Raw genomic sequence first — 26,591 nt, 5'->3', positions numbered from 1 at the left:
AAAAGTTCCAGCAGCAGAAGGAGTGGACGCATTGACAGGAGGGTTTACATTTTTCCACCTTTCCCACTCATACCCAGGGTTCTGAAATGGTTGAAATGAGAACGAGTGTGGTCAATTCTAATTGCACCAGATTGGCCCCACAGGAGTTGGTATTCAGACCTGCGAGGGTTACTAGTGGAAGATCCTTGATGGTTACCTCAGAGGGAGGACCTGCTATCTCAGGGATTGTTCCAACACCCAGCTACGTTTAACGGCGTCACTATTGAAACCCGGATCTTAAGAAACAGAGGGATACCAAGAACGGCCATTCCTACGATGTTTGCCGCTAGGAAGCCGGTCACAGCCATGCACTACTACAGGATTTATAAGAAGTGCATGGACTGGTGTCAAGAACGTGGTTGGAATTCGACGAACTTCCACTTATCCAGACTTCTACTCTTCCTTCAGGCCGGTCTAGATGTAGGACTGAGGCTGGGCTCTCTGAAGGTTCAAATTTCGGCTCTCTCCATCCTATTTCAACAAGCGGTTAGCACTCTTGTCAGAGGTTCAAACCTTTTTACAGGGGGTTCTGAGGATACAACCCCCTTTTTATCCTACCACTGCGCCATAGGACTTAAATTTTGGTGTTGGAATTTTTGAGATCTCCAACTTTTGAGCCGTTAGCAAGAACAGACCTGAAATATCTCTTTTGGAAAGTTACATTATTGCTTGCCTTGGTTTCAGCCAGGTGAGTTTCTGAGTTGGGAGCCTTATCGTGTAAGAGTCCTTTGAATGTTTCATGAGGATAGGGTAGAACTCCGTACAAGAGCAGGTTTCCTTCCTAAGGTTGGTTTCGGGGTTTCATGTAAACCAGCCAATTGTGGTCCCATCTTTTCAGGGTCTCACAGATGGGGAAGTGTCCTTGGATGTTGTCTGAGCTTTACGTGTATATGTACAAGTTACGTCGTCCTTTAGAAAGTTGGACCATTGTTTGTTCTTAAAAAGGGCTGGTCAGCATCTAAGCAGCCTTTGTCTAGATGGATTCGACTTGCCATTTGGCAAGCTTACATTTCCTGTGACAAACAGTTTCCGGTTCAGATGGGTGCTCATACCACCAGATCAGTGGGTGCGTCATGGGCAGCTGCCAGAGGTGTTTCCACTACTCAACTTTGCAGAGCGGTGATGTGGTCCTCAGCCCACACGTTCGCAAAATTTTACAAGGTTGATAACTTCGCGTCCGGAGACTCTATGTTTGGACGTTTTAGTTTTGCAGGCCACCGACAGCACTCCCTCCCTGGGGGATAACTTTAGGACGTCCCCTACTGTGTAGGACTCCAGTGTCCTCTAGTGGATGAAAGAGAAAAGAGGATTTTGGTACTTACCAATAAATCCATTTCTCTGAATCCTCTAGGGGACACTGGACGCCCACCTCGGTGCTGTCAACCTGCTGTGTTCAAGGTTCTTGTTCAAACAGTTTGTGCAAACAACGTTAGTTTTTCTGTTAAGAGTTTCTTGGATGCTGTTTGATATGTTGTGCGGGTCGGTTCCTCGCCATGTGCTATAGTATCATGTCCTGTTCTCTTGGTCAAATTTTCCAAACTGAGGGATGAGGGATGTGAAGGGGGAGGAGCCGTCTGTGCAGACAATGATCATTTTTAGATTGTGCCACACCTCCGGTTGCAAGCTTCACACCCCTACTGTATAAGACTCCAGTGTCCCCTAGGGGATTCAGAGAAATGGATTTATCGGTAAGTACCAAAATCCTCTTTTTTGGGAGCACTCTTGTTAACTTACTTACCTACCATACCTGGGCCCTCATTCCGAGTCGTTCGCTCGGTAAATTTCTTCGCATCGCAGCGATTTTCTGCTTAGTGCGCATGCGCAATATCCGCACTGCGACTGCGCCAAGTAATTTTGCTATGAAGAAAGTATTTTACTCACGGCTTTTTCTTCGCTCCGGCGATCGTAGTGTGATTGACAGGAAATGGGTGTTACTGGGCGGAAACAGGCCGTTTTATGGGCGTGTGGGAAAAAACGCTACCGTTTACGGAAAAAACGCGGGAGTGGCTGGAGAAACGGGGGAGTGTCTGGGCGAACGCTGGGTTTGTTTGTGACGTCAAACCAGGAACGACAAGCACTGAACTGATCGCAGATGCCGAGTAAGTCTGAAGCTACTCAGAAACTGCTACGAGGTGTGTAATCGCAATATTGCGAATACATCGTTCGCATTTTTACTATGCTAAGATTCACTCCCAGTAGGCGGCGGCTTAGCGTGTGCAATACTGCTAAAATCGCCTTGCGAGCGAACAACTCGGAATGACCACCATAGACAGGAAAACTATGTATATAGGAAACTATAGGTCAGTAAGACAATTCAGAAGAAACTATAGGTCAGTAAGACATTACAGAAGGAAACTAGGTCAGTAAGACAATACAGAAGGAAACTATAGGTCAGTAAGACAATACAGTAAGCCACGATACGTCAGCAAGACAATAAATAAGGAAAATATAGGTCAGTAAGACTACAGTAAGCCACGATACGTCAGTAAGACAATACAGTAAGGAACTATAGGTCAGCCAGACAATACAGAAGGAAACTATAGGTCAGTAAGACAATACAGAAGGAAACTATAGGTCAGTAAGACTACAGTAAGCTGCGATACGTCAGTAAAACAATACAGAAGGAAATTATAGGTCAGTAAGACTACAGTAAGCCACTATACATCAGTAAGACAATACAGTAAGAAACTATAGGTCAGTAAGACAATACATTAAGAAACTATGGGTCAGTAAGACAATACAGTAAGAAACTATAGGTCAGTAAGACAATACAGAAGAAACTAGTTCATTAAGACAATACAGAAGAAACTATAGGTCAGAAAGACAATACAGAAGGAAACTATAGGTCAGTAAGACAATACAGAAGGAAACTATAGGTCAGTAAGACTACAGTAAGCTGCGATACGTCAGTAAGACAATACAGAAGGAAACTATAGGTCAGTAAGACTACAGTAAGCTGCGATACGTCAGTAAGACAATACAGAAGGAAACTATAGGTCAGTAAGACTACAGTAAGCCACTATACATCAGTAAGACAATACAGTAAGAAACTTTAGGTCAGTAAGACAATACAGTAAGAAACTATAGGTCAGTACGACAATACAGAAGAAACTATAGGTCAGTAAGACAATACAGAAGAAACTATAGGTCAGTAAGACAATACAGAAGGAAACTATAGGTCAGTAAGACATTACAGAAGGAAACTATAGGTCAGTAAAACAATACAGAAGGAAACTATAGGTCAGTAAGACAATGCAGTAAGAAACTAGTGCCCTCATTCCGAGTTGTTCGCTCGCTAGCTGCTTTTAGCAGCATTGCACACGCTAGGCCGCCGCCCTCTGGGAGTGTATCTTAGCTTAGCAGAATTGCGAACAAAAGATTAGCAGTTCTGCTATTAAGTATTTCCTTGCAGTTTCTGAGTAGCTCCAGACCTACTCCTAGATTGCGATCACCTCAGTCCGTTTAGTTGCTGGTTTGACATCACAAACACACCCAGCGTCCGGTTAGCCACTCCCCCGTTTCTCCTGCCACTCAGGCATTTTTGCACACTCTCGGAAAACGCTCAGTTTCCGCCCCGGAAACACCCACTTCCTGTCAATCACTCACCGATCAGCAGAGCGACTGAAAAGCGTTGCTCGGACCTGTGAAAAATTGCATAGTTTCGTGTGAAAATACTTAGCGCGTGCGCCCTGCGGCTCATACGCATGGCAGATTCGCCCATTTTTAGCCTGATCGCTATTTTGCTAAAAACGGCAGTGAGCAAACAACTCGGAATGACCACCAATAGGTCAGTAAGACAATACAGTAGGAAACTATTATTTTATTAATTAGCAGTTTCTTATATGGCGCAGCATATTCCGTTGCGATTTACAATTAGAACAACAGTAATACAACAAAACTGGGTAAAAACAGACAGACATAGAGATAGGAAGGCCCTGCTCGCAAACTTACAATCTATGGAGAAATAGGCATTGATACACAAGGATAGATGCTACCTATTGCATAATGGTCAACCAGATTGCTAGGTTCTTAATTGGTTGTATGATAGGATCACCCAGCGATGTTGGCCAAGTGTCAGGAGGGTGTGAGAGTAAAGAAAGACAAGATATGTGATGTTATGTGTACTGTACAGAGAGGATTTAATTAGATAGGGAAGCACTGAAGGTTATGTGGGTAGGTTTGGAATTTGATAGGCTTGTTTGAAGAGGTGAGTTTTCAGGGAACATTTAAAGGTTAAATATATGTATTATATATATGTATAGTTTGGAGCAGAGAAGGGAAAGGGGGGACATGATAGAAACTTTCAAATATATGAAGGGTTTTAACAAAGTCCAGGAGGGAAACATTCTCCAAATGAAGAGAAGCAATAGGACACGAGGACATGCACTGAGACTGGAGGGGGGGAGGTTCAGGAGAAATTTGCGGAAAAATTACTTCACAGAAAGGGTAGTGGACAATTGGAATAGCCTCCTATCAGAGGTGGTAGAGGCTAAGACAGTAGAGCAATTTAAACATGCATGGTATAGACATAAGGATATACTTACAAAGAAATAAGGATCAAATAAGGTTAGAGATAAAAATAATGTAATACAAAATGGGACAGACTGATGGGCCAAGTGGTTCTTATCTGCCGACAAATTCTATGTTTAAAGTCTTTGACCCTTTATCTCAGGGAGTTCAAGTTCAAGATGGAGTCTCTGAGAGCTGTCATCTCAGGACTGACGGAGGGGGAATTCCTGGTGTCCCTGGACATCAAGGATGCATACCTCCACATTCCCATTTGGTCGCCGCATCAGGCTTATCTCAGGTTTGCACTGTTAAACGATCACTATCTGTTTCAACCGAGGGTCTTCACCAAGGTGATGGCAGAGATGATGGTTCTCCTCAGCAAGCAGGGGGTGAACATAATTCCATATCTGGACGATCTCCTGATCAAGGTTTCGTCCAGGGAGAAGTTATTAAGATCCATTGTTCTCACGACACTCTGCTCAAGGAGCACGGTTGGATACTGAAACTTCCAAAGTCTCACCTGGAGCCAACAAGGAGCCTGTCTTTCCTGGGAATGATCCTCGACACGGAGGTGCAGAGGGTGTTTCTACCGGTGGAAAAAGCATTGGTGATTCAAACAATGGTCCGGGGTGTCTTGAAGCCTTCCCGGGTATCGGTTCATCAGTGCATCTGCTTTCTGGGGAAGATGGTTGCCTCCTACGAGGCTCTGCAGCATGGAAGGTTTCATGCTCGATCCTTTCAGATGGATCTCTTGGACCAGTGGTCGGGATTTCACCTACATATGCACCAGAGGATACGTCTGTCACCATGAGCCAGGATTTTGCTCCTCTGGTGGCTACAACTACCACACCTTCTGGAAGGCCGAAGGTTCGGGGTTCAGGACTGGATTTTTCTAACCACGGATGCAAGTCTAAGAGGTTGGGGAGCGGTCGCTCAGGGAGAAACCTTCCAAGGAAGGTGTTCGTATCAAGAATCTCTTCTCCCAATAAACATCCTGGAGCTAAGGGCCGTGTACAATGGCCTTCTTCAAGCAGCACACCACTTACAGGATCGAGCTGTTCAGGTGCAGTTGGACAATGTGACAACAGTGGCCTACATAAACCAACAAGGTGGAACAAAGAGCAGGGCTGCAATGTCAGAGGTGTCAAGAATCCTCCTCTGGGCAGAAAGGCACGCAGTGGCGATGTCTGCAATCTTTATTCCGGGAGTAGACAACTGGGAAGCAGACTTCCTCAGCAAACACCATATCTATCCAGGAGAGAGGGGCCTCCACCTTGAGGTGTTCGATGAGGTAACCTATTTGGTGGCGGTACCTCACATAGACATGATGGCCTCCCATCTCAACAAGAAGCTGTGGAGGTACTGTTCCAGGTCGAGAGACCCGCAGGCATTGGCAGTGGACACACTGGTAACACCGTGGGTGTTCACGTCAGTGTATGTGTTCCCCCCCACTTCCTCTGATTCCAAGAGTTCTTCAACTTGTAAGAAGAACAAAGGTTCTGGCAATCCTCATTGCTCGGGACAGACCAAGGAGGGGTTGGTATGCGTATCTGCTGGATCTTCTTCTGTTGGAAGATCCATGGCCCTTACTTCTTCGGGAGGATCGGTCCCGCGAGCTCTGATTGGCTCACGGGCAGCGCTGACTTGAACAAAGGCACCTGTACCCGCCGGAGACTACGGGGAAGGAGAGGCGCAGGCTGCACTCTCCTCCCCTCACATCAGCGGTGGTGCGGGGAGCAGCAGAGGCAGGGAGGGAAGAGGAGCGGCGGCCCGTCGGTGTGGGTACGGCATACCCACGGCTAAATTCTTAAGGGTACGCCGTTCCTGCCCGTACCCGCATACTTGCACCGCTGCTCATAACTCACTGGTAACAGGGTGTTATAAGTATAGGGGGATGTATTTTGGGATGATGTTAATGTATTAATTCAGTGGAAGGTTATAAAAAAAGTTTCTAGTAGCGCTGGTATGTGGCTGGTTCATACTTCTGTATTGATCTGATTATTCTCTGAGGTAAATGTTGCAGACCGTCTGGGTATGAGGGTGAAAGTTCACATTATCAGTCTAAAGAGTATATCAGAGGATGTGCACTGTATGAATTCCTGTCCGATTAATCTGATAAATCAGTATACAAACTGTGTATCTGTGTATGTGTAACATTACAGTATATCATGTCTATAAGGAACATATATATATACATCAGTCAATGCAGAATGTAATTCAGCTATTGCTTCATGTCAGTAAGACAGGACGGTGTCATGTCTCCTGGTCCCCATGATGAGGATTTACAGAAGTTAAGTTTATAATTTCTCAGTTGAATGATATATTTATACAATTTGAAAACTTCTTTAGACCCCTCATGTCCCTCGAAGCGTGCTTTTACACGTATAATGCAAGTCGTCAGAAGTCGACACGGGGACGTGAGAGGGGATCTGTAGACAGAATGCTATCCTAGCAAAGTGTATTCAAACTATGATGCAAACTTCGGGGAAGAGTTAGAAATCGCTGTTACACTCCTGTACAGGAGATGAGAGATTATTTTACTATAAATACGAAGCCTGTGATAACATCCCCTATTTCTGATGCTATGTTTGAACACACCTGGAAAATCCCAGGCACATAAGTCCTGATTCTTAAGGGTATTTTCACGGCTTAGCCGTGTCCTGAAAAGGATAAGACATATTGGGAGATTTCTCCTGTGGTGCACACCGCTGTGTCCAGATTATCAGATTACTATTACCTGACCCGTCCCCGGTTCAGCATCACTGAAAGAACAGGCTGGCCGCATACTTGAGCCTACACTCCCATTTATATACTCGGCCAGTAAAACTGTCTTCAGGCCACCTATTGTGGGTGCATGGGTTTCCAGTACTATTGGAAAGTATGCAGGACCTCTGTTAGAATTTTATATATGTATATAAATGTTCGATTGGTAGGGATGCTCTTTTCTTGACCCTAGGGGCGGGATAACGGTAAGGTCCCGAGGTCCCCGCCTTTTTTTCGGGAAAGGAGGGGCAGGAACAGAATACGACATCTGTTCCACCTACTATTTTCACATGACGCTTCCCCCTGGAAGTCCACTCAGGTGGGAGACAGGGATCCGCTATGGGTATGCATTACCTACGGTCGCAAGTCAATAACTTAACTGGCTCCCACCTGGCGGAATTATCAAAAGAAATTTGGAAACTAAATCTCTGATTTCTCTGACGTCCTAGTGGATGCTGGGGACTCCGTAAGGACCATGGGGAATAGACGGCTCCGCAGGAGACTGGGCACATCTAAAGATAGATTTAGGACTATCTGGTGTGCACTGGCTCCTCCCCCTATGACCCTCCTCCAAGCCTCAGTTAGATTTCTGTGCCCGGCGGAGCTGGTTGCACACTAGGGGCTCTCCTGAGCACCTAGAAAGAAAGTATAGTTTAGGTTTTTTATTTTACAGTGAGACCTGCTGGCAACAGGCTCACTGCAATGAGGGACTAAGGGGAGAAGAAGCGAACCTACCTAAGTGGTGGTAGCTTGGGCTTCTTAGGCTACTGGACACCATTAGCTCCAGAGGGATCGAACACAGGACCCGACCTCGTCGTCCGTTCCTGGAGCCGCGCCGCCGTCCCCCTTACAGAGCCAGAAGCAAGAAGGTGGTCCGGAAAATCGGCGGCTGAAGACTTCTGTCTTCAAGGCAGCGCACAGCACTGCAGCTGTGCGCCATTGCTCCTCATGCACACCACACACTGCGGTCACTGATGGGTGCAGGGCGCTGGGGGGGGGGGGGGGGGGGGGAATTAAGAAGCAATAAAGAACACCTTGGCTGGCAAACTGATGCCATATATAACCCCAGGGGCTATATAGGTGTTAATTAACCCCTGCCAGAATTCTTAAAATAGCGGGAGAAAGCCAGCCGAAAAAGGGGCGGAGCCATCTCCCTCAGCACACCGGCACCATTTTCCCTCGCAGCTCCGCTGGAAGGATCGCTCCCTGGCTCTCCCCTGCAGTCCTGCACTACGGAAAGGGTAAAAGAGGGGGGGCACAAATTTAGGCGCAGTATAAATATATATATATAGCTATAAGGGAAAACACTCTTTATAGGTGATATCCCAGTGGTATATAGCGCTCTGGTGTGTGCTGGCATACTCTCCCTCTGTCTCCCCAAAGGGCTTTGTGGGGTCCTGTCCTCTGTCAGAGCATTCCCTGTGTGTGTGCTGTGTGTCGGTACTGCTGTGTCGACATGTATGATGAGGAAAATGATGTGGAGGCGGAGCAAATGCCTGTGAATGTGATGTCACCCCCTGTGGGGTCGACACCTGTGTGGATGGACTTATGGAAGGAATTACGTGACAGTGTCAACTCCTTACATAAAAGGTTTGACGACATAGGACAGCCGGCTACTCAGCTTGTGCCTGTTCCAGCGTCTCAAATGTCATCAGGGGCTTTAAAACGCCCGCTACCTCAGATGACAGACACAGATGTCGACACGGATACCGACTCCAGTGTCGACGACGATGAGACTAGTGTACCCTCCAATAGGTCCACCCGTTACATGATTGAGGCAATGAAAAATGTATTACACATTTCTGATAATACCCCAGGTACCACAAAAAATGGTATTATGTTTGGTGAGAAAAAACTACCTGTAGTTTTTCCTGCATCTGAGGAATTAAATGAGGTGTGTGAGGAAGCATGGACTTCCCCCGATAAGAAATTGATCATTTCTAAACGGTTATTGGCAGCGTACCCTTTCCCGCCAGAGGATAGGTCACGTTGGGAAACACCCCCTAGGGTAGATAAAGCACTGACACGCTTATCAAAAAAGGTGGCACTACCGTCTCCGGATACGGCCGCCCTAAAGGAACCTGCTGATAGAAAGCAGTAAACAACCTTTAAAGCTATATACACACACACGGGCATTATATTGAGGCCAGCTATTGCATCGGCATGGATGTGCAGTGCTGCTGCTGCTTGGTCAGATTCCTTGTCGGGATAATATGGATACTATGGATAGGGACAATATTTTGCTGACGATAGAGCATATAAAAGTCGCCATCTTATACATGCGTGATGCACAGAGGGATATTTGCCGGCTGGCATCAAAAATAAGCGCTATGTCCATTGCCGCCAGACGGGGGTTATGGACACGGCAATGGTCAGGTGATGCCGACTCGAAACGGCACATGGAAGTTTTGCCCTATAAGGGGGTGGAACTGTTTGGGGAGGGTCTTTCAGACCTCGTTTCCACAGCTACTGCTGGGAAATCGACTTTTTTGCCACAGTCTACCCCACAGCAAAAGAAAGCACCGTATTATCAGGTACAGTCCTTTCGGCCCCAGAAAAGCAAGAGGGCTAGAGGCGCATCCTTTCTGCCGAGAGGCAAAGGTAGAGGGAAAAAGCTGCAGCACACAGCCAGTTCCCAAGAGCAGAAGTCCTCCCCTGCGTCCGGTAAGTCCACAGCATGACGCTGGGGCTGCTCAGGCGGATCCGGGTACGGTGGGGGCCCGTCTCAGGAATTTCAGCGCACAGTGGGCTCTCTCACAGGTGGATCCCCGAGTCCTTCAAGTATTATCGCAGGGGTACAGGCTGGAATTCGAGACGTGTGCCGTCGTCCCCCCCTACGCTGTTTCCTAAAATCTGCCTTACCGGCAACTCCCTCTGCCAGGGAGGCGGTGTTGGTGGCTATTCAAAAACTGTATTCCCAGCAGGTGATAGTCAAGGTGCCCCTCCTTCAGCAAGGGAAGGGTTACTATTCCACTATGTTTGTGGTACCGAAACCGGACGGTTCGGTGAGACCCATCTTAAATTTAAAATCCTTGAACACTTATATCAAAAGGTTCAAGTTCAAGAGGGAATCGCTCAGGGCGGTTATTGCGACCCTGGACGAGGGGGATTACATGGTCTCCCTGGACATCAAGGATGCGTACCTGCATGTCCCCATTCACCCTCCTCACCAGGAGTACCTCAGGTTTGTGGTACAGGACTGTCACTATCAGTTCCAGACGCTGCCGTTTGGGTTATCCACGGCACCGAGGGTCTTTACCAAGGTAATGGTCGAAATGATGATACTCCTTCGCAAGAAGGGAGTTTTAATTATCCCGTACTTGGATGATCTCCTGATAAAGGCGAGGTCCAAGGAACAGTTGGTAGTGGGGATAGCACTTTCTCGGGAAGTGCTACAACAGCACGGCTGGATTCTCAATATTCCAAAGTCACAGCTGGTCCCGACGACACGTCTTCTGTTTCTGGGAATGATTCTGGACACAGACCAGAAAAAAGTGTTTCTTCCAGTGGAAAAAGCCGAGGAGTTGTCATCTCTAGTCAGAAACCTCCTAAAGCCAGGACAGGTGTCGGTACATCAATGCACACGAGTCCTGGGAAAAATGGTAGCTTCATACGAAGCAATTCCATTCGGGAGGTTCCACGCAAGGATTTTCCAGTGGGACCTGTTGGACAAATGGTCCGGGTCCCATCTCCAGATGCAGCAGCGGATAACCCTGTCGGCAAGGACCAGGGTGTCGCTGCTGTGGTGGCTACAGAGGGCTCATCTACTAGAGGGCCTCAGATTCGGAATACAGGACTGGGTCCTGGTGACCACGGATGCCAGCCTTCGGGGCTGGGGGGCAGTCACACAGGGAAGAAATTTCCAAGAACTGTGGTCAACTCAGGAGATTTCACTTCACATAAATGTTCTTGAGCTAAGGGCCATTTACAATGCCCTAAGCCAAGCAAGACCCCTGCTTCAGAACCAGCCGGTACTGATCCAATCAGACAACATCACGGCGGTCGCCCATGTAAACAGACAGGGCGGCACAAGAAGCAGGAGGGCAATGGCAGAAGCCACAAGGATTCTCCGATGGGTGGAAAATCACGTGTTAGCACTAACAGCAGTGTTCATTCCGGGAGTGGACAACTGGGAAGCAGACTTCCTCAGCAGGCACGACCTCCACCCGGGAGAATGGGGACTTCATCCAGAAGTCTTCCAAATGCTGGTAAACTGTTGGGAAAGACCACAGGTGGACATAATGGCGTCCCGCCTCAACAAAAAGCTAAAAAGATATTGCGCCAGGTCAAGGGACCCTCAGGCGATCGCTGTGGACGCTCTAGTAACACCGTGGGTGTACCAGTCGATTTGTGTTTCCTCCTCTGCCTCTCATTCCCAAGGTACTGAGAATAACACGAAGGCGAGGAGTGAAAACTATACTCGTGGTTCCGGATTGGCCAAGAAGAGCTTGGTACCTGGAACTTCAAGAGATGCTTTCAGAGGACCCATGGCCTCTACCACTACGGCGGGACCTGCTGCAGCAGGGGCCCTGCCTGTTCCAAGACTTACCGCAGCTGCATTTGACGGCATGGCGGTTGACCACTGGATCCTGAAGGAAAAATGCATTCCGGAGGAAGTCATCCCTACCCTGATCAAGGCCAGGAAGGATGTTACTGCAAAACATTATCACCGCATTTGGCGGAAATATGTTGCTTAGTGTGAGGCCAGAAAGGCCCCAACGGAGGAATTTCAACTGGGTCGATTCCTGCATTTCATGTAAGCAGGGGTGACGTTGGGCCTCAAATTGGGGTCCATTAAGGTCCAGATTTCGGCTCTGTCGATTTTCTTCCAGAAAGAACTGGCTTCACTGCCTGAAGTTCAGACTTTTGTCAAAGGAGTTCTGCATATTCAGCCTCCTTTTGTGCCCCCGGTGGCACCTTGGGATCTCAATGTGGTTTTGGAGTTCCTGAAATCACATTGTTTTGAGCCACTTAAGACTGTGGATTTAAAATATCTCACGTGGAAAGTGGTCATGCTGTTGGCCCTGGCTTCGGCCAGGCGTGTATCAGAGTTGGCGGCTTTGTCTTGTAAAAGCCCTTATCTGATTTTTCATATGGATAGGGCAGAGTTGAGAACTCGTCCTCAGTTTCTCCCGAAGGTGGTATCAGCTTTTCACTTGAACCAACCTATTGTGGTGCCTGCGGCTACTAGGGACTTGGAGGATTCCAAGTTACTGGACATAGTCAGGGCCCTGAAAATTTATGTTTCCAGGACGGCTGGAGTCAGGAAAACTGACTCGCTGTTTATCCTGTATGCACCCAATAAGCTGGGTGCTCCTGCTTCTAAGCAGACTATCGCGCGCTGGATTTGTAGCACTATTCAGCTGGCGCATTCTGCGGTGGGATTACCGCAGCCTAAATCTGTAAAAGCCCATTCCACAAGGAAGGTGGGCTCATCTTGGGCGGCTGCCCGAGGGGTCTCGGCTTTACAACTTTGCCGAGCTGCTACTTGGTCAGGGGCAAACACGTTTGCAAAATTCTACAAATTTGATACCCAGGCTGACGAGGACCTGGAGTTCTCTCATTCGGTGCTGCAGAGTCATCCGCACTCTCCTGCCCGTTTGGGAGCTTTGGTATAATCCCCATGGTCCTTACGGAGTCCCCAGCATCCACTAGGACGTCAGAGAAAATAAGAATTTACTCACCGGTAATTCTATTTCTCGTAGTCCGTAGTGGATGCTGGGCGCCCATTCCAAGTGCGGATTGTCTGCAGTACTTGTAAATAGTTATTGTTACTCAAATCGGGTTGTTATTGCGAGCCATCTGTTCAGAGGCTCCGTTGTTATCATACTGTTAACCGGGGTTCCTATCACGAGTTATATGGTGTGATTGGTGTGGCTGGTATGAGTCTTACCCGGGATTCAAAATCCTTCCTTATTGTGTTCGCTCTTCCGGGCACAGTGTTCTAACTGAGGCTTGGAGGAGGGTCATAGGGGGAGGAGCCAGTGCACACCAGATAGTCCTAAATTTTTCTTTAGATGTGCCCAGTCTCCTACGGAGCCGTCTATTCCCTATGGTCCTTACGGAGTCCTCAGCATCCACTACGGACTACGAGAAATAGAATTACCGGTGAGTAAATTCTTATTTTCCATTTGGAAAGGCAGTCTCTACGACTGGCGGGGCTAGGCCCGCTTCCCACTTGACCTCTGCGTCATACCTACATATGGTTGGCAATGCGGCACTGTTATCAGTTCTGGAGGTTCTTAGGCCTCTGTAATTGCAGAGGGTCCTTGTCCAGATGTTCACATCTTCCCTAATCCCGTAATATCTCACAGCACTGCTGTGGCGTAATTTAATGATTCCAGAACGAGTTCTTCTAGCGAAATCTCTAGGACAAGTGTTCAAAGCACATCTTGGGCTGTAACGGTGAGTACGCCGTTGAGCTTCCACCTAGATTTCATTCCCTGAAAAGGGGTAAAATGGTTCCATCTACTCGAGGAACGCAGGTTCAGAAGTCGTACCTGGATCCTCCTCTCTCAGGAGAAAGTTTGACAGACATTCGCGCAAGGGGAGAACTTCCACGACATGTCTGACTTCTTCGCACAAGCATTCTGTAACGAAGGTCGGACTGACATAGTTTACGTCAAAAATCTAAAACATTTGGTGCGTTCCTCTGTAGGGTGGAACGAATGTTTCATCTCAAAATAAAGTTTTGAACACTGGGTTCCAGAACAAACCCACATTCAGTGGCAGTCAGCCCTCTGTTGGTTCCAGGGGCGTTTAGTCAGTGGAGGTGTTCTCTCCAGTTACACTTAATGGAACATAAAATCTGGCGTCCCTCATTGCCCTGGGATGGCCAAGGAGAGCTTGTTTTCAGGCTCTTGGGTTACTTCCAAAGGTTCGAAGGCTTCCGCATCGTCAAAAGGACCTGCGTCTGAAGGGGCCAGTTCTTAATAAACACTTATCGCATATCCGTTTGATGATATGGAAGTTGTGCGGCTGATATTAGCTCGGAATGGTATTCCGAGCAAAGTCATCCCTATGCTATTCGGACAGGGGATGGAGTCACGTCAAGACTTTACCATGGTTTGTCACAACTGAGGGCTTGTGACCGTGACTGGGAGCCTCAGTTGTAGAGGCTGACGGGTACTTGAATTTAGGAGGAGCTGTGGGACTCCTGGACATACGTAGAAGTTGTATAACAAATGCCCTAAGGCGTGACCACGACAACAGGAATATCTTTAAATGCTTTCATTAAACGAAAAGTCAGATAATGTGCAACCAAACAAAAACAGTAACAAGAGAGTCTCTGAAATATTACTGGTTGTGACCAGTAATCTGAAGTATAAGTGGTATGCACTATTGTACTTAGAAGCACAGGTGAAGCATAAAGTGATGCTGGGGTTCGTTGGTAATCTTTGAGTGAAGCTGGGGTTTGCAGATAGAAATGCACTATTGTACTTAGAAGCACAGGTGAAGCATGATGTGATGCTGGGGATCGCTGGAGAGCTGTAGAAGAAGCTGGAGAATGGCTGCTGGAAAGCCGGAGTTCAGACACAGGTGAATCAGGGTAGGCTGTAGAGGGTTAATCACTGGAGTGTCGGGTTACACTGCAGAGTGTAATCACCAGGAAGTCAGGCTGTACCGCAGAGAAAGTCCATAGAACTGCACACTGGAATCACCGAAGACAATTGAAGCACTGACATCCTTCAGTGCTGGGACAGGCTATTTAAACCCACAGGTTAGCAGGGATTGGTGGGCAATTAGGCTCCAGCACTTGTCAGCACCGTGGATAGGAGAAACAATGTCATGTGACTGAAGTCCAACATGGCTGCGCCCATGAACACACACAGAAGGGGAATAAACTACTATAGGAAATGTGTAACAATGGCGATGAAGGCCGCAGTAGCAGAATCACATGCGCCCAGACACGCACAGTGGCCACAGGGACAGTCTCAGGAGGCATTTGGAAGGTAAATACTAATAAGGAATTACCTGGATCGTGACAGTACCCTCCCCTTTAGGAGTGGCCCCAAGACACTACTTAGGCTTGAGGAGGAAATCTGGCGTGGAAAGCCTGAAGCAACTGGATTGCTAGAAGTCATCCCAATCTTCTTCATCTGAAAGGACTGAGGAATAACATGTAGAAGGTTCCTTTCCTGGATTAGAAGTACGAGAAAATTGTGCTTTTGAAGCTAGCACTCCACTAAGGCTTAAATGAAATCTTGTTCTATAACGAGGACTTTTCATACAGAGACCTGTAGAGCTTTTTGGTAATTCTGGAACCTCTTCATGCGTGAAAGCATAACAGGAAAGAGCAGGACCTCCCATAATGCAGCTTGAGTCATCAACAAATTCACCTTCGGAATCTGAATTGAATCCTGATGAACTTGAACTGGCTGGAACCAGAGGAGTCTTTGGACTGACGGATAGGACTTGATTAGATTGGAAGGTGCTGGAATCGTCTGGAACCGAAGGAGGTTGATCCGGACAGACGGATGGGACAGGATTGGGTCCGGAAAAGCTTGACCCGGCTGGAACCGGTGGAAGCTTACTGGAATCGGCTGGAACCAAAGAGGCTTACTGGAATCAGCTGGAACCGAAGGAGTCAGAATCCGGTTGGAAACGGAATGAGTGGTATCCAAGTGTTCAGTTAGACCATCCAGGACCTGGTCCATGCTGGATGCCAACAGGGTGGTGCTCTCTGAAAACGGCAAACAGGAGTTCATAACTGTATCTGTAGCACAAAAATTTCCATCTGGGAACTCTGCTCTGGATACTTCCCTTGGGGCTGAAATTTCGGTGACCCCTCCTGGGGTTGACGAATCAGACACCTCTCTCAGGGTTGTTTTCTCCTGCACCCCTCCTGGAGTTGACAGATCAGAAACTCCTTTTTGAGAAGACGCATATGCCGCTAGTTGAGCTTGAACATTGGATACCCCTCCTGGGGCTGCAGAAACAGACGCCCCGTCTTGGGCTGCTGAATTGGATTTCCCTTTAGTGAAGAAAGTCTCATTAAATCTCTTTTTGTTTCCCGGAATTGGAAATGGGGCTCCTGGACACAGGACCCCAATTGTAGAATTGGGTTTTTCTTTGATCAACTTTTATATTTTTCTTGACCGGATCAGAAGGAGCTGAAGATTCCACATAGGAAGGTTTGTAACTATGAATGCTGTGATGTGGAGATCTATCCCACTTCCTTGGCTTACGGAGAGAACAGTCTTTAATAAAGTGATCAGAACCCCCACAGTAGAAGCAGAGTTGAAACTGCATGCGACGCTTGCGTTCCTCTTCAGAAAGTCTAGACCGTGGCTTACTCCGGAACTTATCTTTTCTTGGAGCAAGGGGAAACGACTTGGACATAGAGAGATTGGCAGCTGTAGCATCCTTGTTCTCAGCAAACTGTGGGAAGGCTTTCATGGAGATGGGAGCAGAGATAATAGGAGTATCACAGAGACACTTTGAAATAACTGGAACGATGCTAGAGAGAAGGTCTTGTAACTGAACCAACAGTTGACTGAGAGTCACAACACTGGCCGCCCCTGAACCATGAAGGGTTACTTGGATTCCATCCAGCCGGGTGGAAAGGTCCTGGAGACAGCGAATAACTTGACCCTGTGCAGCCTCCAGAAGTTCTAAGCGTGCTGCAAGTTGTTGCATCAGGTTAAACGCTTGGGCCTGGTCTCCGGCCAGATCCATTAGGTCAGTGCTTACTGTCACAACTGAGGGCTGGTGACCGTGACTGGGAGCCTCAGTTGTAGAGGCTGACGGGTACTTGAATTTAGGAGGAGCTGTGGGACTCCTGGACATACGTAGAAGCTGTATACCAAATGCCCGAAGGCGTGACCACGACAACAGGAATATCTTTAAATGCTTTTATTAAACGAAAAGTCAGATAATGTGCAACCAAACAAAAACAGTAACAAGAGAGTCTCTGAAATATTACTGGTTGTGACCAGTAATCTGAAGTATAAGTGGTATGCACAATTGTACTTAGAAGCACAGGTGAAGCATAAAGTGATGCTGGGGATCGTTGGTAATCTTTGAAGCTGGGGTTCGCAGATAGAAATGCACTATTGTACTTAGAAGCACAGGTGAAGCATGATGTGATGCTGGGGATCGCTGGAGAGCTGTAGAAGAAGCTGGAGAATGGCTGCTGGAAAGCCGGAGTTCAGACACAGGTGAATCAGGGTAGACTGTAGAGGGTTAATCACTGGAGAGTCGGGTTACACTGCAGAGTGTAATCACCAGGGAGTCAGGCTGTACCGCAGAGAAAGTCCATAGGAGAACTGCACACTGGAATCACTGAAGACAATTGAAGCACTGACATCCTTCAATGCTGGGACAGGCTATTTAAACCCACAGGTTAGCAGGGATTGGTGGGCAATTAGGCTCCAGCACTTGTCAGCACCGTGGATAGGAGAAACAATGTCATGTGACTGAAGTCCAACATGGCTGCGCCCATGAACACACACAGAAGGGGAATAAACTACTATAGGAAATGTGTAACAATGGCGATAAAGGCCGCAGTAGCAGAATCACATGCACCCAGACGCGCACAGCGGCCACAGGGACAGTCTCGGGAGGCATTTGGAAGGTAAATACTAATAAGGAATTACCTGGATCGTGACATGGTTATTGGAGAAAAGATGTCTTGGTGTACGTCCAAGAAACTTCCTTTAGTGGGGTTCCACGTAGGTCTTTTCCTTCTCTTTCCACAGTCCCGTGTGGTTGTGGGCCTATGATTAGGCTTGCTCAAGGTCCAGTTTTCGGCCTTGTTTGTTTTTTCTTCCGGAAACCATTGGCTGCGTTTCCTGCGGTGCAGACGTTCTTGAAAGGGGTTCTGCGGATACAGCCTCCTTTTTTTTTTTTTTTTTGTGTGCCTCCTACGGAGCCATAGGATGTTTCTGTTATGTTACAAGTCCTGCATTCAGATTCATTGAACCTTTATGAGAGGCAGAATTTCAGTTTCTTACATGAAAACTGATCACTTTGTTAGCATTGGCATCCGCAAGGCGGGTGTTGGAATGTGGGACCTTATCTCACAAGAGCCCTCTTTGTTTTTTCATGAGTTTTGAGTTGCGCTAAGGACGCGTCAACAATTCCTTCCTAGGGTTGTGTCGGTTTCTCATATCAACCAACCTGTTGTGGTGTCAGTGGCTACTGACATTTCTACTTCAGTAAGTCCTTGGACGTGGTCCGGGCTTTGAAGGTATACGTGACGAGGACTGCTCCTCTTATAAAGTCGGAAGCATTTTTTGTACTTCATGATACCGATTAAAATTGGGTGTGCTGCTTCTAAGCAGACTCTTTCTCGCTGGATCGAATGTACTATTCAGCATGTTTTCTGCGGCAGGTTTGCCGGAACCTAAATCGGTAAAGCATCACTCTACTCGTATAGTGGGCTCTTCCTGGACATCTGCCCGAGGTGTCTCCGCACTTCAAATTTCCTGAGCAGCTACGTGAGCAGGATCAAACGCATTTGCTAAGTTCTACAAGTTTGATACTTTGGCCTCTGATGACCTCCAGTTGGGTCAATTAGTTTGCAGGGTACATCAGCACTTTCCCTCCCCTAGTGGGAGCTTTGGTATAGGCTCCATGGTCTTTGATGCATCCCCAACATCCTCTAGGACATAAGAGAAAATAGGATTTTAATATACCTACCGGTAAATCCTTTTCTCGTAGTCCATAGAGGATGTTGGGCGCCCGCCCAGTGCTGATGTTTTCCTGCACGGTTGTTACTTGTTCAGTAATGGCAGCATTTGTTGCCACTCTTTGGTCATGTATACTGACATGTTTTCATTGAGTTACATGTGGTTGCATGTTATAAATTCAGTGTGATTTGGTGAAATCTCACCACACAGTTTTGTAGTATCCTCTCTCGAGGTTGTCCATCTCCTCAGGCACAGTTCCTAAAATGAGGTCTGGAGGAGTGGCATAGAGGGAGCAGCCAACCCACACTATTCAAATTTTATAGTACCCAAGGCTCCACAGGACCTATCTATACCCCATGGTCTTTGATGCATCCCCAACATCCTCTACGGACTACGAAATAAGGATTTACCGGTAGGTATATTAAAATCCTATTATTATTGCGCAAGCAGGACAGCACTTTCTCTTCTTTGCTGTTTTATTATTGCAAAACCCATGTCACCTATAGTAATCCCACATGAGCGTTCATGTCACCTCTAGTAATCCCACATGAGTGTCCATGTAACCTCTAGTAATCCCACATGAGCGTCCGTGTCACCTCTAGAAATCCCACATGAGCGTCCATGTCACCTCTAGTAATCCCACATGAGCGTCCATGTCACCTCTAGTAATCCCACATGAGCGTCCATGTCACCTCTAGTAATCCCACATGAGCGCCCATGTCACCTCTAGTAAACCTACGAGTGTCCATGTCACCTCTAGTAATCCCACATGAGCGTCCATGTCACCTCTAGTAATCCCACATGAGCGTCCATGTCACCTCTAGTAATCCCACATGAGCGTCCGTGTCACCTCTAGTAATCCCACATGAGCGCCCGTGTCACCTCTAGTAATCCCACGAGCGCCCGTGTCACCTCTAGTAATCCCACATGAGCGTCCATGTAACCTCTAGTAATCCCACATGAGCGTCCATGTCATAGAAACATAGAATTTGACGGCGGATAAGAACCACTTGGCCCATCTAGTCTGCCCCCCCCTTTTTTTTTTTTACATTCTTTTTATCTCTAACCTTATTTGATCCTTATTTCTTTGTAAGGATATCCTTATGTCTATCCCATGCGTGTTTAATTTGCTCTAATGTTTTAGCCTTTACCACCTCCGATGGGAGGCTATTCCACTTGTCCACTACCCTTTCTATGAAGTAATTTTTCCGCAAATTTCCCCCTGAACCCCACCCCCCCCACTCCCGTCTCAGTGCATGTCCCCGTGTTCTATTGCTTCTCTTCATTTGGAGAATGGACTTTGTTAAAACCCTTGATATATTTGAAAGTTTCTATCATGTTCCCCCTTTCCCTTCTCTGCTCCAAACTATACATATTGAGATTTCTTAGTCTTTCTGGGTATGTTTTGTAATGTAGGCCATGCACCATTTTAGTTGCCCTCCTTTGTACAGTTTCTAATGTATTAATATCCTTTTGAAGATATGGCCTCCAGAATTGAACACTGTATTCTAGATGAGGCCATACCAATGACCTATACAGTGGCATTATTACTTCTTTCTTTCTGCTGCTGATTCCTCTCCCAATGCAGCCAAGCATCTGACTAGCCTTCCTCATTGCTTTGTTACATTGCTTACCTGCCTATAAGTCATCTGAAATAGTGACTCCTAGATCCCTTTCCTCCTCAGTAGTTTCCAGTATAGTGCCATTACTACTATATTTAGCCTTTGGATTTTTGAGACCCAAGTGCATGATTTTGCATTTGTCACCTCTAGTACTCCCACATGAGCGTCCATGTCACATCTAGTAATCCCACATGAGCGTTCAGTGTTGATCAAGCTCCAGTCTAAGCATCCTAGCTTTTTTTGTTTTTTAATAAACATAAAAGCAATGATTTCAGGAAAAAATGTCAGTTTATAGAATTATATATTGTGTCCTGTAACACCCTGGGTCTTGTCTATTCATTTTATATATTAATGTATTTTATTTCCAGCAGATGGACACACAAGCAGGAACATCTCAGAAGGACATCTAATGTTATCCCTGGATTCTGAAATAACCGATAACGACAGTAGACAGGATTCTCCAGGAGCTAACCCCATTACCCCAATTATACATCCAGCTCTATCAGCTGATCCCTCTGATACTGGGAAATGTTCTCCTGATCACTCTGATATTGGTGCATCTGTTACAGCTCTGACAGTAAATACAGTGTTTCCCTGTTCTATAGATGCCAAATGTTTTACACAGAACACAAAGCGTATTACCAATCAGCCAGCTAAGGCAGGTGAGAGGCCATTTCCATGTTCTAAGTGTAGGAAATGTTTTGCACAGAAATCAGCTCTTGTTATACATCAGAGAAGTCACACAGGTGAGAAGCCATATTCCTGTTCTGAGTGTGGGAAATGTTTTGCACATAGCTCACATTTTGTTATTCATCAGCATGCTCACACAGGTGAGATGCCATTTTCCTGTTCTGAGTGTGGGAAATGTTTTCCACGGAAATCACATCTTGTTAATCATCAGAGAAGTCACACAGGTGAGAAGCCATATTCCTGTTCTGAGTGTGGGAAATGTTTTGCACTGAAATCAAATCTTGTCACACATCAGAGAAGTCACACAGGTGAGAAGCCATATTCCTGTTCTGAGTGTGGGAAATGTTTTGCACAGAAATCAAATCTTGTCACACATCAGAGTAGTCACACAGGTGAGAAGACATATTCCTGTTTTGAGTGTAGGAAATGTTTCACACAGAAATCAGCTCTTGTTATACATCAGAGAAGTCACACAGGTGAGAAGCCATTTTCCTGTTCTGAGTGTGGGAAATGTTTTGTACGGAAATTAAATCTTGTTTTACATCAGAGAAGTCACGCAGGTGAGAAGCCATTTTCCTGTTCTGAGTGTGGGAAATGTTTTGTACGGAAATCAAATCTTGTTTTACATCAGAGAAGTCACACAGGTGAGAAGCCATTTTACTGTTCTGAGTGTGGGAAATGTTTTGCACAGAAATCACATCTTGTTTTACATCAGAGAAGTCACACAGGTGAGAAGCCATTTTCCTGTTCTGAGTGTGGGAAATGTTTTGTACGGAAATCAGATCTTGTTTTACATCAGAGAAGTCACACAGGTGAGAAGCCATTTTCCTGTTCTGAGTGTGGGAAATGTTTTGTACGGAAATCAGATCTTGTTTTACATCAGAGAAGTCACACAGGTGAGAAGCCATTTTCCTGTTCTGAGTGTGGGAAATGTTTTGTACGGAAATCAGATCTTGTCACACATCAGAGAAGTCACACAGGTGAGAAGCCATATTCCTGTTTTGAGTGTAGGAAATGTTTCACACAGAAATTAGCTCTTGTTATACATCAGAGAAGTCACACAGGTGAGAAGCCATTTTCCTGTTCTGAGTGTGGGAAATGTTTTGTACGGAAATCAGATCTTGTTTTACATCGGAGAAGTCACACAGGTGAGAAGCCATTTTCCTGTTCTGAGTGTGGGAAATGTTTTGTACGGAAATCAGATCTTGTCACACATCAGAGAAGTCACACAGGTGAGAAGCCATTTTCATGCTGTGAGAGAAATAAATCCGCTCTTGTTGAACATATTAGACATTACCCAAGTACGGAACCATTTCCATCTTCTGGAGTATAATTATCACTGTCGTCCAATGTTCCTCAAGGGTGAATCCTATCTCTTATGCTTTATAAAATATACATGCTACCACTGGGTGAGATAATCAGACGTCATGGCCTGGTCTACCACTGCTATGCTGATTACCTGCTTTTTGCTCCATGTACTGAGAACCAAATACCAATCCTAGCTGAGCGCCAGGGTTGGATGATGCCAGTTGGCTGTGACTCAGTCTTTGTGAAACATAGTAGAAGCTTCCCAACAAAGGACAAGACTACAGCTTTACCAACCATCTGGATTTATGCTTTGGTGTTCAGAATTGCAAAATACTGAACATGTGCTGAATCTTTGTGTTGTCCTGGTATGTGGCTGACACAGACATCAGGTATCCACCACATACAAATCCACATTCTTCCATCTGTGGACCATAGACAGAATCAAGCACTTCATTCCCTCAGAAGTTCATAGACTACTGCAATGCCATCTACCTGGGTCACCCAGCAAAAGAATTACAGAGCTTGCAGCTAGTACAGAATGCAGCAGCCAAGCTGTTACCTAACCCGCCCGTTCCTGCCACATAACACCCATTCTCTACTCCCTTCACCGGCTGCCTGTAAGATGGAAAATCTATTTCATAATTGGCTAACTGACCTTCCCAGCACAACATTACATGGTCCAAGGTACTAGAAGCAGCTTCTGCGTCCTTACTGCCCTGCTTACTTCTACATATGAAGGACTGTTACCAGCAGTACCAAGAATCTCCTGTCATTCATTTATGGGTTGAACTTTTAGCTTTGCAGTCCTGACCATGGAACTCACTGCCTTGCACAGTCCAAAAGACCACCACTCTAGAGACCTTCACAAGCAGACTGGTGACTGCTACTCACACTTTTCATTAATGTACCTCTATTTACTTCCTAAATAATACATCCCAAATGCTTAGGTCTTTTTTCTGCTGTTTATTTTGTATCTTGTTCTTTGTGTAAATGTGAATGTCTAATACCAGTTTCCACAATCTGTATTGCTGCACGACAATATGGCGGCCATTGGAACGTGTTTTCACTTCTAGTTTGCCTAACTTGTTGCAGACACTCATCTTGATAAGGAGTGTTGAGTGTTTTCTGATACAAGATCCTATCCATATATACCCTGTACATTACCATGTGCATTAGAGTCACCCGGGTTCCATCTGCGGTGGTTTGTTGTATGTTACATCTATATGGTGCAGATACTCCCCTGTATGATTTCATAATAAAAGCTTTTGTTTGCGTCTAATTATTACATTAAAGCTTTTATTTTTTTTATCTGTTTTATATTCCCGTCTGAGTAATTACGCCATAATGTCTAATCTCGGAGTGGACACCAGAAGAAACCTTTGTAAGTGTTCCATCATTCTGTTTCGTGTAAGCATACAGGTAAGTGATGGCACGGTGGTCACTGACAGTCACATTCAGGTGGTATAATGGAAGTGGGACTGTCTGGGCTTCTTCTAGTCTACTGCAGAAATAAAAAAATCAGCCTTTATCCTGCTTAAAAAAAAATTAAAAAGCCCATAAATCAAGCTTGGTCGGTCAAGACAGAGGCCACATTAATTGTGGGCCATCATATAGGCTGAGGACCCATGCTTCTGGAATATATGGCATAACTCCCTCTTCGCCCACAAAACCTTCCCTTCACCATTCACAATGTCTACCATTGCCCCTTCAGAAGGGACACAACTTTCCTTTGCTTTTTCTACCTCCTCCTGTACAGAGCCCAGGACCACCTCCATGACCATTTCATGTTTATCTGGAGGCCTGGCATCTGGGAGGTTCATGGCCTGAGATGACCACAGAACCACTAGGTAGTGGGCAAGAAGAATCCACAGCCTCCTGAGGAACTGGAGAGTCCAAGGATCCACCCCACATGAGGCAGAGAAGGGTCAACCACAGGGTCTGGCTCACCAATTTCCTTCCTAAAAGCTGCTCTTTACCCAGTTTGGAACCTGTGGGCTCCCACTCCAATTTCCCTTGAGAGTCCTTACCCTCACTAATCCCCTCTGAACCTACCAGTTGCTTCCCCTTCCAACCACTCCTCCTTTTTAAGTTTTTCACCACCTGCTGTGTGAGTCCCATCCAACTACTCCATTCCTTGACTCATTGGTGTAGCAACCCCCTTCTCCCCCCACACCCCACTGCTACACTGCAGTTAAGCTGTGAGACTTGCTGCTAGCAGTACTCACTACTCAGCACACACACTCACATCATGATTACACAGCTGTGCCAGAGACTCTGTCTCACTGACAACCAGGACGAGACACTCCCAGAAAGGCATATATGTATGAGTACGGAGAGAGTGGGCGCAGTGGGGCTGCATGACTGACACCCAGGACGAGACACTCCCAGAAAGGCATGTATGTATGAGTACGGAGAGACTGGGAGCAGTGGGGCTGCATGACTGACAGCCAGGACGAGACACTCCCAGAAAGGCATGTATGTATGAGTACGGAGAGAGTGGGCGCAGTGGGGCTGCATCACTGACAGCTGAGCCTGTCACGTCAGTGAGATGACAAAATGCAAGATATAATTACCTAGCTAAATCAGGCGCTAATGCAATATTACATGTATTAAATGAGCACCAAATATATTGATTATTAGATAGCAGCTCTTATGCGGCAACTGGATGCCTCAGACGATATAGATTGTATCTCACAAAGTAGACGTGATTCCGCACCAGTTTTCTGAAGGTACAGAAAAAATAGTGATAACAATAATGATAGAGTACCAGAATAACATATGATATGTACGAATGATTCGTATTTTGATTGATAAGTCTGGTGGTTCACCCAGAGTCAGAAACAACTGGGAAGAAAAGGATTTACAGAAGACTCTTGTGTGGGTGCACTCTTGTTTATATTTGTTAGTATGAAGATATTAAAACATAACTTTTATTAACTCATTACTCTAAGAAAAAAAATCCACACTTATATAGTCCACCACAATTATTAAACTTAAGGAAATGTAGACATTTTTTAGAAAATTGGAAATGTTCTGGTTAGTCTATATTAGTAGACTTCAGGAGGGATGTAGACACTCTGGCTCTACATCCTAATCCTATCCCACCAGCACAAGCTCAGCTTGTATTAATAAGACCTCCAAGGGTCATTGAACTGAATTATAGTCAAAAATGTAGATCCTGATTAGTATTGACCAATTTTGGATCTATAATGAATAAAGGGAAACGGTACACAGATCAGAAGAATAAGCAAAAGAAATGATTCAGGGAGAATGTGGTGATCCTTCTGTTGGCTAAGAGTCGAGGAGGTCACGAATTACAACACCGGGTATTCTCTGGGGGTCACCCTCACAGATACTGACCCAGCCCACCACCGTTTTGCTTCCAAGATCGGACGAGATCAGGCTTTATCGGTGGGGTATGGTAGTAATTTATGCTTTCATTAAGGCCCATAGATTGTTTAAGTTTCAATAGAGACATAAAAGAGCGCTGATGGTATATAAATAAAAATATTTCTAATATTTATTACAGTTCAACACAATAAAAACAGTTATGCCAATAATAACCAGATAAAATGTAGCCACAATATTTCTGATTGTATATAAACTGTACACAGATTCAGCTGTAATCACTCACATTAGATCGATTGTATTTAAATGCAGCTGAATCAGCTGATATGTGCAGTACTGCGGTCCATTAATTAACATATTAGAGTGTAGGAGGACTCCAATTTATGTATATACCAGAGGGATCCCACGGTATGAAAGTGGATAATTTAAGTAGTTCAATATCCTCACTTATAGGTCAGTGTTCTCACCCAATGTTGGTAATCTCCGCTGGTTCCCGTCAATAGCAAAGTGCAGTGTGAGCTACAAACGGCTGCAGGTATCCTTCACAGATGGACCAGAGGGAGATGCCGCGAGCTCCGATGATCAGTCTGCAGACAGGGGGCCCCGGCACAGCAGAGGGCAGTAGCGTTCCGTCCCGTGTGACAGCAGTGAGGATCAATGAATTTGTTTATAGCAGGGT

At 46.0% G+C, this 26,591-nt stretch overlaps 1 protein-coding gene and 1 pseudogene across 1 annotated transcript; one reads left to right on the top strand and one right to left on the bottom strand.

Moving 5' to 3' along the window:
* The first annotated feature begins 5,731 nt into the window (after positions 1-5,731).
* Positions 5,732-22,764, top strand: LOC134983234 (zinc finger protein OZF-like). Its single transcript, XM_063948968.1, has 2 exons — positions 5,732-5,907; positions 21,266-22,764. Exons 1-2 carry the CDS (start codon positions 5,732-5,734, stop codon positions 22,587-22,589), a joined length of 1,500 nt encoding a protein of 499 aa, XP_063805038.1. The 3' UTR covers positions 22,590-22,764.
* Positions 22,765-25,875: 3,111 nt separating this feature from the next.
* LOC134983241 (5S ribosomal RNA) lies at positions 25,876-25,994 on the bottom strand (annotated as a pseudogene).
* Between the last annotated feature and the right edge of the window lie 597 nt (positions 25,995-26,591).

Source organism: Pseudophryne corroboree (genome assembly GCF_028390025.1).
Source record: "Pseudophryne corroboree isolate aPseCor3 chromosome 3 unlocalized genomic scaffold, aPseCor3.hap2 SUPER_3_unloc_10, whole genome shotgun sequence".
Classification (NCBI taxonomy): Eukaryota; Metazoa; Chordata; class Amphibia; order Anura; family Myobatrachidae; genus Pseudophryne; species Pseudophryne corroboree.
This window is presented reverse-complemented; position numbering and strand designations above follow the sequence as displayed.

Coding starts and splice junctions, on each gene's coding strand:
- LOC134983234 (XM_063948968.1), top strand. CDS start 5,732: ATGTCTGCAATCTTTATTCCGGGAGTAGACAACTGGGAAGCAGACTTC. Junction 5,908..21,265: donor CTCAACAAGAAGCTGTGGAG/GTACTGTTCCAG, acceptor GTGTAGGAAATG/TTTTGCACAGAAATCAGCTC.